General features: G+C 42.2%; 1 protein-coding gene across 7 annotated transcripts in view; it reads left to right on the top strand.

Annotated features, from left to right (window-relative positions):
* The window catches only part of RASGRP1 (RAS guanyl releasing protein 1), a 74709-nt gene that overhangs the window by 40816 nt on the left and 21141 nt on the right, over positions 1–12752 (top strand). For 5 of the 7 annotated variants that reach the window (XM_087424942.1, XM_087424938.1, XM_014780560.2 and 2 more), the window contains exons 4-8: positions 3807–3869; positions 4815–4946; positions 6891–7044; positions 10418–10591; positions 11624–11740. In XM_087424942.1, coding sequence (XP_087281068.1) covers positions 3807–3869; positions 4815–4946; positions 6891–7044; positions 10418–10591; positions 11624–11740 — 640 coding nt within the window. Of the gene's footprint in view, positions 1–926; positions 1624–1692; positions 1912–3800; positions 3870–4814; positions 4947–6890; positions 7045–10417; positions 10592–11623; positions 11741–12752 lie in introns of those variants that run through there. The other 2 variants (XM_087424955.1, XM_087424951.1) reach the window with 2 other exon arrangements.

The raw sequence follows: 12752 nt of genomic DNA, 5'->3' as shown, positions 1-12752 counted from the left end.
TATCCCACACTGGTCTTCTCATCTACGAGGCCTCCCCCTCCCATTCATTATCCACCTCTGAAGTTACTTTCCTAAGAAGCAAATCACATAGGCCATTGCTTCAGAGCCTCTGCAAACTACAGGGGTAATGTCCAACTCCTCAGCTGCCAGGAAAGGGCCCTCCACAATCTGACCCAGGTGTGTCCCTTCTGCTTCATCCTGCAGCTCTCTCAGAACCCTTTCCCCTCCGCCCAGGCATCATGGGTCCTCTTACAATTCCTGTGCCTGAAATGCCTTTTTCTCCCTCTTTGCCTAGCAAACTCTTTTGGGACCCATCTGTAAAGTCTTTCCTGACATTTCCAGCCCTCCCCCCACTTTTAAAAGTATACTTACAGTCGTGTGCCACATAATGTTTCCGTCAAGACGAACCTCATATACAATGGTGGTCCCATGTGATTAGTACCATATAGCCTAGGTGTGTGGTAGTTATACCATCTAGGTTTGTGTAAGTGCACTCTATGATGTTCACACAAGTGATGAAATCATCTGATGCATTTCTCAGAACGTATCCCCATCGTTAAGCAATGCACGACTGTAGTGTTGTAAAATAGTATTATTGATTGAAAATCTATTTAATTCCTATGACTTAGTTTTGGATTGCTTAAGTTAAAGAGTCTTTCTTATATCTCTGGCCCGAATGTAATCTGCCTTGAAAAGCTTTTCATCAATGCTTGCAAAAAGTGTGAAGTGAGTGTTTTTCTTCTATTAGCTAAAAAAATGGATCTGCCTAGACATCAGTGTGTAAGTTTTGCAATGTAATACCTGTGTTCTCTGGTCTTTACAGATGACTGTTTCAAGTAAACCACAGAACCGTTGTGTCTAGTTGCTGCAGTTTGAATTGTGTTAGCAATATAGAAGGTTGAAAGGGTACTGAAATTAATTCAATTACAAGTTACTTTAAGAAAAAGATATAAATATATTTTAACATATATTTAAAAATACACACACTGTATTGTAATTTACCTATTTACATGTCATCTACCCCAATAGACTGTGTGTCCCTCAACAGCAGGAACCAAGGCTTATTTATCTTTATTTCTCCAGAACTTAGCTTAGTAGCCATCTCATGGCAGGACACAACGAATGTTGCATCACTATGGGTGCAAAACACTGGGACACTCTTTCTATATCTATCAGGACTTTTAGGTGAGGAATCTGGGTTTTGCTCAGTTCTGGGGTGGGGGAAGGGATTCTAAGAAGGGAATATGAAATAAGACTCCCTATCATTGAAACCCAGGTTAAACATTGAAGGCAAAACAATTTTTTCTTCACGCATAATGTCCCTGTTCTCTGACGTGGAAGTAATAGAACTGTTAGTTAAATAAGCTCAGATAGTTTCCTGTTTTTCCATTGTTAAAAGAGAGAGAAAAATTTAAAAACATGCTTTGAATAGTTCAGATGCCTGAAAAATACAGTCAGAACTGTACTGGTACTTCATCGTCGCAGTACTGGCTATGAAGAGAAGGAAAATGTGTAGAGCCGGAAGCTTCCAGGAAACAATTGACTTTAACCAACTAGCAGAGCGGTCACCTGAGCCTCTTATTACCGGCCAGCACATGCTGAGCATTTGCTTCATCTCCTGAAGTAAGAAAGTGGGTGTCCTGCCTCACTTCAGGGCTGCCTTTCCTGTGGCAGAGGGGGTCTGATGACCTTGGGAGGCTCTGCCCTTCTGAGGGGTGTCCTGCCTGCCCCACAGGCTCAGCACTCGTATGCAGACTGAATGGATCACACAGACACTGCCCCACGCGCAGCCCCCGGGCACTCAGATGGACATGTGAAGAGAAGGATAAGGAGTGACCAGGAGGAAGAGAAACTCCGCGGTGAAAGGCACCATGCTGGTTTATAGATCCACTTAGCTGTTTTAAAAGAGAGGTGTGTTTTTTTGTGCCTTCCTTGTTAGAAAGAAACAAGAATAAAAATTGCAACAGGTAGATCCAATAATAAAAATATAGAATCTGAGATGTGTTTATCTAGAATGTGCCTTATGCCTGAATCTCTTTGCATTGAAGGGATGTATTTCCTTAGCAATGTGTAGAAAGGATGTAAAGTCATCTCCTTCTCACGCTTACCTTTCAGGCCCAAAGAAAGGCACGCCTCAGAACCTTTTCCTTCACCAAGTTTGCCAGTTGCCTGAGTTTATTTTTATTTTGATTACCTTTGTTGATGTGGTTTTGTGTTTTTGTTTTTGTTTTGGTGTTCTCAAGGATGGATTTTATAGGCAGTAAGTCTAATAAAATGTAGTTTTTAAAATTAAAGTCATTTTATTAAAAGTACAAATTTTACAACCATAGTTCTTTAGGGGTTCAAGTTTAATTTGCAAATCTTATTCTTTCTATAATTTTAACATGTTTCACCAAGCATTTTTAAGGGCCTTGAAAAATGTTTGGTTAATTTGAATAAGGCTAATTAATTAAATACTTCCAATGGTTTTAAACTACAATTATGAATTTTCCATTTTAGATTATTTAAAAATACTTCAGATGCCTTCCTGAATTCTAAATAGTTTTTATAACTCTAGTAGATTAAAGTTATGAACAGTAAAGGTAACATTATTTTAGACATTCCAGAGCTATGAATAAACTTAATAAGATTTCAATTTAAAACCACAAATCTAAAGCAGTTAATTATATATTCCAAATTGAAGTTTCAAGGCTATCATTCTAATATGCTCTTAAACATTATAGACATATAAAATCTCAAAATGCACAGATTCTTTCCTAATAAAAAACATCAGTACTATGATTTGGACTTTTACTTTTCTATATTTAACTCTAAATTTTCCAGGGGTTAGAGTATGCATACTCACTGAAGGAAGACCACTCCTGCCCCAGTTAATTGAGATCTCTGCCAGCTGGCTCACTGGATCCCTCTCAGGGGCCCTGCTGGAATTCACTGAACCCTGGATTGCAGTTATTATGGTTTTTAGAAGGGAAAGAGGGTGTATTGTCCTGCAGGGCACACAGCCCATGTAGCCTGATTCCTCAGTCTGTTGACGGAAGATGGTAGGACCTACCCACGTTCACCTCTGAATTAGATTTTGCATTTCTTTGGCAATAAAATAAAAGAATATTCTTTCCATATATTTCTGAAGATGTGAACTTAATGGAATCTTGCTATTTTTCATATTCTTAGGACAGCACCATTCTTGTTTAATATTCCAAACGATGTGGATCTTGAACTTGACTCCGATTGCATTTTGGATTATTCACACGGCTTTGTCTGACTTGCCATCACAAATTATAAAGTCAATCTACTGACATCCTCTAGGTGTACATTATCATGTTTCACATTATTGTTCTTAATTATCATGACCATATATCTGAATATCTGGGCCCCTTCTAATTCACTACACAAATTGTTTATCAGTTACTGGAAATATTTCAAAAGATAAGAAGGGGATGCTCTTTTTAACTTGTCTCAATTGGACTCCTGATCTCCTGGGCGTGGGCAGGAGGTCATTTGCCCCTTCTTCACTTCTTATAGGAACCTTTCCACACTGTAGGCTTCTTCTACTTCTGCAAAGGAGATGCTGTGACCCCCTCCCATAGGCCATTTCAGCATGGGCTAGATAGAAAGTCACTATCATCACCCTTCTGGGTGACAGGAAGCATACAGCTGCACACATCTAGTTGGTTCTTATCCTCTGGCCAGAAAGAGAGGAAAACATTTTCATTTTTTTAAAAATTATATGGTGGAGGAGGGTAGTTTTAGAGAAGTTGTTTGGTTTCTATAACAGCGGCTTCCATTTCCCTTAACCACAGCCCTACCTATAAGGATGCCTTGGCAAAGAATTCACCAGGGCTCTGCCTGAAGATCTGCTATTTTGTCAGGTAACGTTTCTGCCTGCAGCTGGGACTTTGTGGAGCAGGTGAAATGAAAGACTGAAGCAAGGGACTTGAGTTCCTTCCTCGTCCTCCCCTCCTTTCCCTTCCTGACCATGTGTAGAACATTGTTGGACAGGCTAGAAAGGGCAATCCTTAATACTGGAAATTCTCCAACAGAACACAATTTTTTCTAGTGTACTTGAGCTTAATATTTTATACCAATGTTTTCTTCAGTCTTACAGCATTTTGGTATCAAATGACATAGGGAAAGATAGAGATAAAGAAGGATCTCTTTGTTACTTTGTTTTTATTCCTAATTATTTAAGTAATATAGGTCATATTAGAGCATTTCAAAAATACAGAATATAATTATAGTAATAATCACTCCTTTCCAACCACCTGTTTTAGTATATTTCTTGTCTTTTTTCCAAGCAGATTTTTTTTAACATAGTGAAGATCAAAATACATATAAAGTTTTGTATCCTATATTTTTCACTTAACTTTATATCCTAAGAATCTTCTCTAGTCCTTAAAAACTTTCTGTAAACATTATTTTTAATGGCCATATAATATTCTAAGATATGATAAAATGTAATTTACAGATTCATTGCCCCATCTTTGGACATTTGGTTTATCTCTAGTTGTCTTCTTTATAATTATCTCTGATACACATGATGGTGCCTAAGTCTTTGTAATGGCTCCTCTGATTATGATGTGCCTTATCCCATCAGAGCATTTAGCATGTGGAGGGCAGAGGTGTCAGCAGGTGATCTTCTTTCCATCCCTCCCAGCTCCTTATATTCTATATGTAGAATATATGTTCTGTATTCCCAGGAATACAGAAGGACAAACCAGCCTGTCTTTTTCTGAGTCCTCCTCATGGGAAGAACCCACCAAAGTGTGAGTCCCTGGCTTCAGTTTTGGATTGTGGTTTTTACTCCCACCTTGTAGGTATTGGATAACAGAATTCTGGATCATGTTTAAAATGGATGCCAGCTTGACAAACGCTATGGAGGAGTTTCAGGAACTGGTGAAAGCTAACGGTGAGGAGTTGCACTGCCGCCTGATCGACACAACTCAGATGTGAGTGTCAAGGTTTTGACTAAGCTTTCGACACCACCTCCCTCCTGTAATACACTCCCGGCTGCTCAGCTAGGTTCTGACTGCCGGCTGTGACTGCTGCATTTGTTCACCTCTCTGAAAAGCTCTTCAGACAGACAGGTTCCAATTGCCTCACCAAAGTGAAAAGCTTGACATTTAACAGGAAAACAGAGAAGCTGCCTAGTGATAAAGCTGTAGGTGACTAATATCCAAGAGCAGGAAAAAAAATAAGTCTCAGTGAAAAAGAAATCAGGTAGCAAGATATTGACTAAAATGTATCCAGATCATGAGAAACTGAAAGTACAGTGACTAAATCCCTGTGTCCTCAGCAGCTAGTGCCTGAGGCACCCAAACGTGTCGATGGGGAAGGGCCTGCTGAGAAATGTGTCGACAGAGGGTTTATAACATACATGGAGGGCTATGGCAGACACTTAGTCTTCAGTGATGGAAAGGATCTCAGGAATATTTCAGATTATTCCTTGGATTTCTTGTTTACGAGATTGGCCCACTCTGAAAAATGAGTGCTTTTCCTAATTTTGGGAGAGTGTACACATTGTATGGTAAGGTTTTTACAATGTGGCCGCTTTATTTTGGAATAATACAAATCCCTACGATATAGCATTCTAGGACTGAAACATAGTCTAGAGATTATTTCATCCAACATCTTGGGAAACTGAGGCTCAGCAAGGTTGTGACTCGTCTGGGATCACACAGCTAGTTAAGTTAGTGGCAGAGCAGAGGCTGGTCTCTGAGGGCCCTGAAAGCACTGTGCCATAGCCATGTAGAAATGAATTCAACGTCACATTTCAGAGTCCCAGAAAAATCTAAATATCAGTTTGGATTCTCTGTACTTCTCTGCTTAGAATTATACAACTTGAAAGATATAAGAAATTTTTGAATTAACAATGTCCTCATTTTAAAGATGCAGAACCTAGGGTCCAGAGCAGTTCTCAAACCCAGATCTCCTTGTCTCAATATGTCCCTAGCTGACTTTCCTCTACCAGTATTTTCCACAGTATTAGGAATTAATCAGTGGGATATTCCCTGACCAGAGATACTTGAGAAATAGTGAGTTAAATTTTCCTTTTGCAATGCTTCTTGGAGTCTGTGATATGCTCATTGGCCAAGGGGGCTACACAATTTGTAGCATTTCCCAAACTCATTTGATCACAGAATCCTTTTGCCAACAGACAAGGTTCTCAGGAATACCAGTTTGGGAATAACACGGATCTGCAACGTGCTACCTCTCAAAATGGCTGCTTGCCTTTGCTTCCTTAATGAAGGAAATTGAAACTGAGTAAGAAACACATGGATTGATTACAAGAAAATGTGTGTAATGGGGGACACTCTGGGGTTAGCTAGGCTTCCTTGGTCATTTCAGTGGCTGGGGACATTTGAGGAAGATGCCACAGTCTGCCCAGAGTGACCACATGATCCTACACATGAGTCTCTGCAGCATGGCGTCTCTTGTCTGTGGTTCTCTGTGCTCCTCTGGCATGAAAATGGCCCTATGACCTTGAGATTTCCAACCAGATAGAGTCCCCATCACCCCCAGGAGAATGAAGGAACACACAGTAGGCATGGAGATAGCAGATATGCCAGGGACAAGACACAGGAGCCAGGACCAAAGGCCAGGAAACTGTGACCAATGTCTGAGACTCTGTCCTTCCCAGGACCCTAAAGTAAACACATTGTACCACTTCCCATGGCACATTCAGAAGGTTCATTAAAAACCAGCAGGGCTTCCTAGTTGCACCATAGAAAAAACTGATTTAAAGAAACTCAGTTAATGCATTATTTTGGCCAAGGAAGCTAATGGTGCTTTGTATATTCTTGTGGGAAATGTTAATGGATTTACTTGCATTAAAAAGCAATTTAATTTATTCTTTTTCCCTGTCTTCTCCCTTTCGTGTTTACTCACAAAAGCAATGGTCGTGACTGGTCAAGGAAACTTACTCAAAGGATAAAATCGAACACCAGCAAGAAACGGAAAGTCTCCCTGCTCTTTGACCATCTGGAACCAGAAGAGCTGTCCGAGCACCTCACCTACCTTGAGTTCAAGTCTTTCCGGAGGATATCCGTATGTACCCAAGGGGCAGGAGAAAAACTTCCCGGGGATATTTCTGAAAATAAGCAGAGAAATTCAACAGCCCGTCCACCTCCTAACCCTAGAGGCCCCCCTCAGTGCTGGTCGGTTTTCCCATAAGACTTTGTTTAGTCTGGAAGATCAGTACACTTGGAATTCCTTTGTTGCTCCTGCTGTGCTGTCTATCTCCCACCCTCCAGGCCCACACCACCCACCCCAGCCCTCACTCAAATGACAATACTGCGGGCACATGACACCCTGCACATGTGCATACGTGAGTGTACACACAGCGTGCACACACACACACCTTTTACCCCTGATAATCATTAGCCTCCCAGAATTTTTTTAAAAATTTTCCTCCAAAAAAAAAATGGGGGTATGTCCCATTTTATAGTTCATTCTTAGAATGAACTCTAAGAATTTGAGTTCATTCTAGGATAGGCTTTGAATGGCTCTGGGAGATCACAAAATGAAGTAGATGCTACTGGTCCAGCCCAGAATTTACCTAAACCCTTGAAGTGGTGCTGACATGGCCCAGTAGTTACCCATGATTCTAGAGATAACTATGCTGACTCAAACCTTGCTCCTTAAAACTCCATGTGTGATACCAAAGAACACTGGTTCCATACAAGAGAACTTGACAACGTGTCAGATGCTAACAGACCCTCACTAACCAGTATGCTTTCCTGAGAAATGACACCCTTACTCCACTCAGCCCCCATCCCTACAAAGGATACAGTCTTCTGCTTTGCTCTAAAGAGAGAGGACTTAGTTGCTGGATGCATTTCTTAGAATGACCTGTGTTCCCCGGATGGGAGGATAGGGGCCCAGAGGGATGGCTTGAACAAGGTCACATAGCTTATTAGAGTCAGAGCTGGGGCGAGGATCACATGCCTCTGAGTCACTCAGCACCAATTTCTTGAGCCTGGTTGTGTCTGGAAGGAGACCTGCAAACCAGGTTATGGAGATTATTTCATCTTTTCACCCATAATGTTGACATCCATCCTGTTTTCACACAGCTGTTTTGCCATCAACCAGGAACCCCCTGGCTCCCATCTAGAAATGAGTCTCCAAGCACTGATCTGCGCTAGCCCCCCAGTCCCCTCACTGGCACCCCTCAGACAGAACCACAGGCCCCAGCTGGGCAGCTCCACCTGGGGACTTTCCATTTGGCAGTGCCTTCCGCTGTCACGGTGAAGGACCCTGAAAAGAGCCATTTATCTCACTGGAAATCTGAGCTGTGCTGGGGCCCAACCGGCAGGGCTGCTCAGTCAGGCCTGCAGGATGTCTGCTTGATGCCAGCGCTCAGATCAATGGAGGCCAAAGTGAAAAATCAGTGCAGAACAAGCACTTGGAGCCAGTGCTCCCCCAGGGTGAGGCAGTGTTCCATTTGCAAAAGAATACATCAGTTTGAACCTTAATTTCTTTTGAATGGCATGGTCCCCTCATAGAAGAAGAACTGTTTTGGGGTTTTTTTGTTTTTCCTACATAGTTCTAAACAGTTTACCCAAACAATAATTTTCCCTCCCACTTACGGTTGGAGGGAAATTTATTTCTGCTGTGAATTCACTGGCATTTGATATTTTTTGTTTAATATTTTAGGGGGGTTGGGGAGATTACTGGGATAATTCTTTTAAAAAAGAAGTGGAGGGGCCTGCCTGGTGGCGTAGCAGTTAAGTTCACGCACTCCGCTTCGGTGGCCTGGGGTTCACTGGTTCGGTCCTGGGTGTAGACCTATGTACCACTCATTGAGCTATGCTGTGGCGGCATCCCATATGCAAAATGGAGGACGATGGGCACAGATGTTAGCTCAGGGCTAATCTTCCTCAGCAAAAAGAGGAAGATTGGCAATGGATGTTAGCTCAGGGCTAAACTTCCCCGCCAGAAAAAAGAAAAAACACGTGGATTCAATATGTTATATTTATAGCAGGAAAGATATATAAATGTATTCACTGGAGTGAGTCACGGGAACTTTCTCATAGAACCACAAGATTTTTGCTTTATATGTGTCTCCTAAGGAGTAGTTTTGGTCCTACTCATATTTTTCCACCCATCAGCAATCACAGCACAGTAAAATGGGGCTCAGCTGATTTGCACTTATTTTATTGAGGTTATGAGTTTTTCTCATCAGTCTATTTACTAGTCTGGCAGGACTAAGATTTGTTATACTGAAGTAACGACCCCCTCAACCCCGTGCCCTGCAATCTCGGTGGCTTAACAAAGGAAAAGTTTATTTTTCACTCACATTACATGGTCTGACATGGGTCAGCAGGGGCCTCTGCTGATCGCAGCTGGATGTGCAACAGTTCATCTTGACATGAATATCCACAATCTCTGCAGCAGTGGAAAGGCAACATGGCAAGTCATTCACTGCCTCTTTCCCTCAAGTCACATCACCTCCACTCACAATCTGCTGGCTAAACTATGTCACATAGTCACTCCTGATTTCAAAGGGGAGAGTTCAGAGGCAGAGAGCTGGAAAGAGTTGGGGAGCAGCACCAAAAACTTCCACAGGAGCGGTGGAGCAGAGCAGGCTACTCCTCCCTCTTGGTTGTGCTATTTGAGCAGGATTGTTTGTGACAGGGACACAATAGCTACTGTCATCACTTATACAGAGATCTTCTGGGACATTTCCAGTTTCACATACGCTGTTTCATTGTCAACCACAGTCAATGCCATTGTCCAGTTGGGAAACTGTGGTCACCAAATATATAGCTAACCAGGTTTCATGTACCCCACTCACTTGGCCTCTCCTCAAGCTGGTGAGTATACGGAAATCCAAACAGGTTTGTTTTATCATGAGGTTAATAATTACCCCATTAGCACCACCTCACATTGATGTAGCACTTTGAAAAGTTCAAGTGCTTTCATGTGTTATCATGTTTGATCTTCATAAGAATGCCATGTCCTAGATAGGGCAGATTTTATCATCTCATTTTTAAATTAAGAAACAGCTAGAAGAGAAAGAGAGAGAGATTAGATTTTTGTGAGAGGCTTATCTTTTTTTTTTTTTCCCTTAACTTCAGCAACAGAGCTGGAACGAGTACTGAAATTTTTCTTCTATGCTATATTCTTTAGAATTTAGATGGGACAGTATCAATATCTACTTAAATACTATATTTACATTAACTAATATGTGTATACATCCACTTGTGCCTAATAACTTTTTATGGAGAGAGACCATAAGTAGAATAATAAAGATTTCCCTCCTACCATTCTTGTCAGCCAAGTGCAGGGCATGCAGGAGAAGGCAGCCAAGAGCTCCTCTGTCCCATAGCAGTTTCAGGCCGTCATCTGGACAGAGGTGATATGCCCCCATCTCCAGGAATACTAGAGCGGCAGTCCTAATGGGTTTCTTTTTCTCCAGTTCTCCGATTATCAGAATTACCTTGTGAATAGCTGTGTGAAGGAGAACCCCACCATGGAGCGGTCCATCGCCCTGTGTAACGGCATCTCCCAATGGGTACAACTGATGGTTCTCAGCCGCCCCACCCCACAGCTCCGAGCAGAAGTCTTCATCAAGTTCATCCACGTGGCTCAGGTGAGTGACTGGATTAAGACTTCAGGCCTGGGCTATGAGATAAATTATCCTCTCTTTCCCCCAGCGTAGTCTGTCCATTAGATATGCTTTTCCCTCCTGAACCATGGAGGGGGCGGGGGTGGTTGTGTGCCTTTAACTGTCCCCAGATGTAGATATGGTGACTTTTCTATTTCCCATGCAAGGGCAATATGGAGAGGGCCATACAGGGATCAGGATACAGTTTTAGATCTGTTTAGATCTTTAACATTTTTCAGAAGATGCTTACCAGCCTACATTGTTTCCCCAAATCTGGCCCACATGGCAAAGGGAAGGGCAATTTCAAGTTTTATTGGGGCTGCACCAGCTTGAGTTGTCTTAGGTCTTTGAGCCCATGTTGTGTTGAGTGGCTTGGTTTAATGTTTGAGGGTCAGGGTTTAAGCATTTGATAAGAGGAAAACAGGTACTATGAACACATTTCAAAATTCCCCAGAGATTCTAGCTTCTCTATCCTAGTTACTATCCTATATAGGCACTGGCATTGCCCTCAAAAATAAAATATTCTAGTTAATTTGGGATGAAGGATATAAAAGATTACACTTAATGATATATTTTTCCAGCTCCAGATGGTCTAGACCAATGTTTCTTAAAGTTTGTACATAGACCACCTGCTCTGATATTAACTAAAGGTATATTAAAAGCACAGATCCCTAAGCTCAACCCCAGATCCAGGGAATCAGGACATCTGGGCTTGGGTTCAGAAATCTTTGTGTTAAACAAGTACTTTGGGTGATTCTTAGAAACCATTGATGTAGAAGGCGGTCACAGTTCAGCTGCAACAAAAGGAGGGAGATGTGACGCCTTGCTAGATTTGGGACCTATTGGTCTGGAATTAAGCCTAAGGGAAGAAATGGACAGAAAGTTGCAATACCTGATCCCTCATCTTTGACCAGTGTTAGGAAGGAAGACTTGCGGCATAGAGACAAAAGGCAGCCTCTACGCTCCCATGTAACTGACATGTACAGTGACTGCTCTCATTTGTTTTCTGTATCACAGAAGCTCCACCAACTACAGAACTTCAATACATTGATGGCTGTGATAGGAGGGCTAAGTCACAGCTCAATCTCCAGGCTCAAGGAGACAAGTTCGCACGTCCCACACGAAATCAATAAGGTCAGTGCTGCTGTCTCCTCCGGGGCCCCTTAGCAGCATTCCTAGGACTAGTGTCAACGTTTCCTCCATGAGGGGCAACCTAGAGAGCCTTTCTGAACCTCATCATCCTTTGTCAACCAGGCAAAATACCAGGGAGGTCAGAAAACCCACAGGATGGGGACCTCACAGATCTGAGAGTGACTGTGATTCAGTCTGGCCTAGGTCACTGCACACATTCCTGCTGCTCAGTTGAAATAATGTATGCCTCCTTCCCGTGTTCATATGCCACGGGAATGTTCTGAATGCCACTGCCTATTCAGAGTCACCCTCTTTAACACCAACTCCCTTGCTCCAGCAACTTGCTCCAAAATGTTTTCCCAAAAGGAATAGTGGTTCAATTGACCATAGTTCAGTTTGCAAGTCAAGTGTAGTTATATAGTGACACATTAGATACCTAGCTATCCAGATCCCTTAGAGAGTGACATTCTGGACAGTTAAGTTTCCCAGATAGTTGGAAATGAGCTTTTCAGGTGCCATTTTGTAATAGATAGTGTTTTATTGAGGAATATTTTTCTTAAGTCTCCTATGCATTTTCCTACATTATTAATTAGATTTTACAAAATGGACTTCAATCCTTTATGACATAGGGCTGTTATTATACATATAAGCCACTATGGTCTTCTGCAGATATAAATGCAGCCAGGTGTGGTATGCGTTAGATAATGACTGCTCTTTGAGCGTTTTCATCTCATGTAAGAGGACCAACCAGCCCTTCCTTATGAAACTCAAACCCCAATCCTCCCAAGCTGGCACAGAGGGAGACTCTCTTCTTAGGGAGAGATGTCTGAGCCTCGGTGCCCCATCATTTTCCCCAGGTGTTCAGCCTCCTTTTGGGAAGTCTCTTATTAATCATCCCTGCTTTCACAAGGCCAGGCTCTGGGGATGCCGCCCCACCCCCACCTCCTAATGGTCTGCTCAAAAGGGAAATCTTAGTCATCTTGTAATTCCCTAATAGTTCTGCTAAGACCAGGTA

This window comes from Ceratotherium simum, chromosome 3 (genome assembly GCF_057802395.1).
Source record: "Ceratotherium simum simum isolate JZ-2026a chromosome 3, ASM5780239v1, whole genome shotgun sequence".
Taxonomy (NCBI): Eukaryota; Metazoa; Chordata; class Mammalia; order Perissodactyla; family Rhinocerotidae; genus Ceratotherium; species Ceratotherium simum.
The sequence above is the reverse complement of the archived record's forward strand: the minus strand, read 5'-3'. Positions and strand labels throughout refer to the sequence as shown.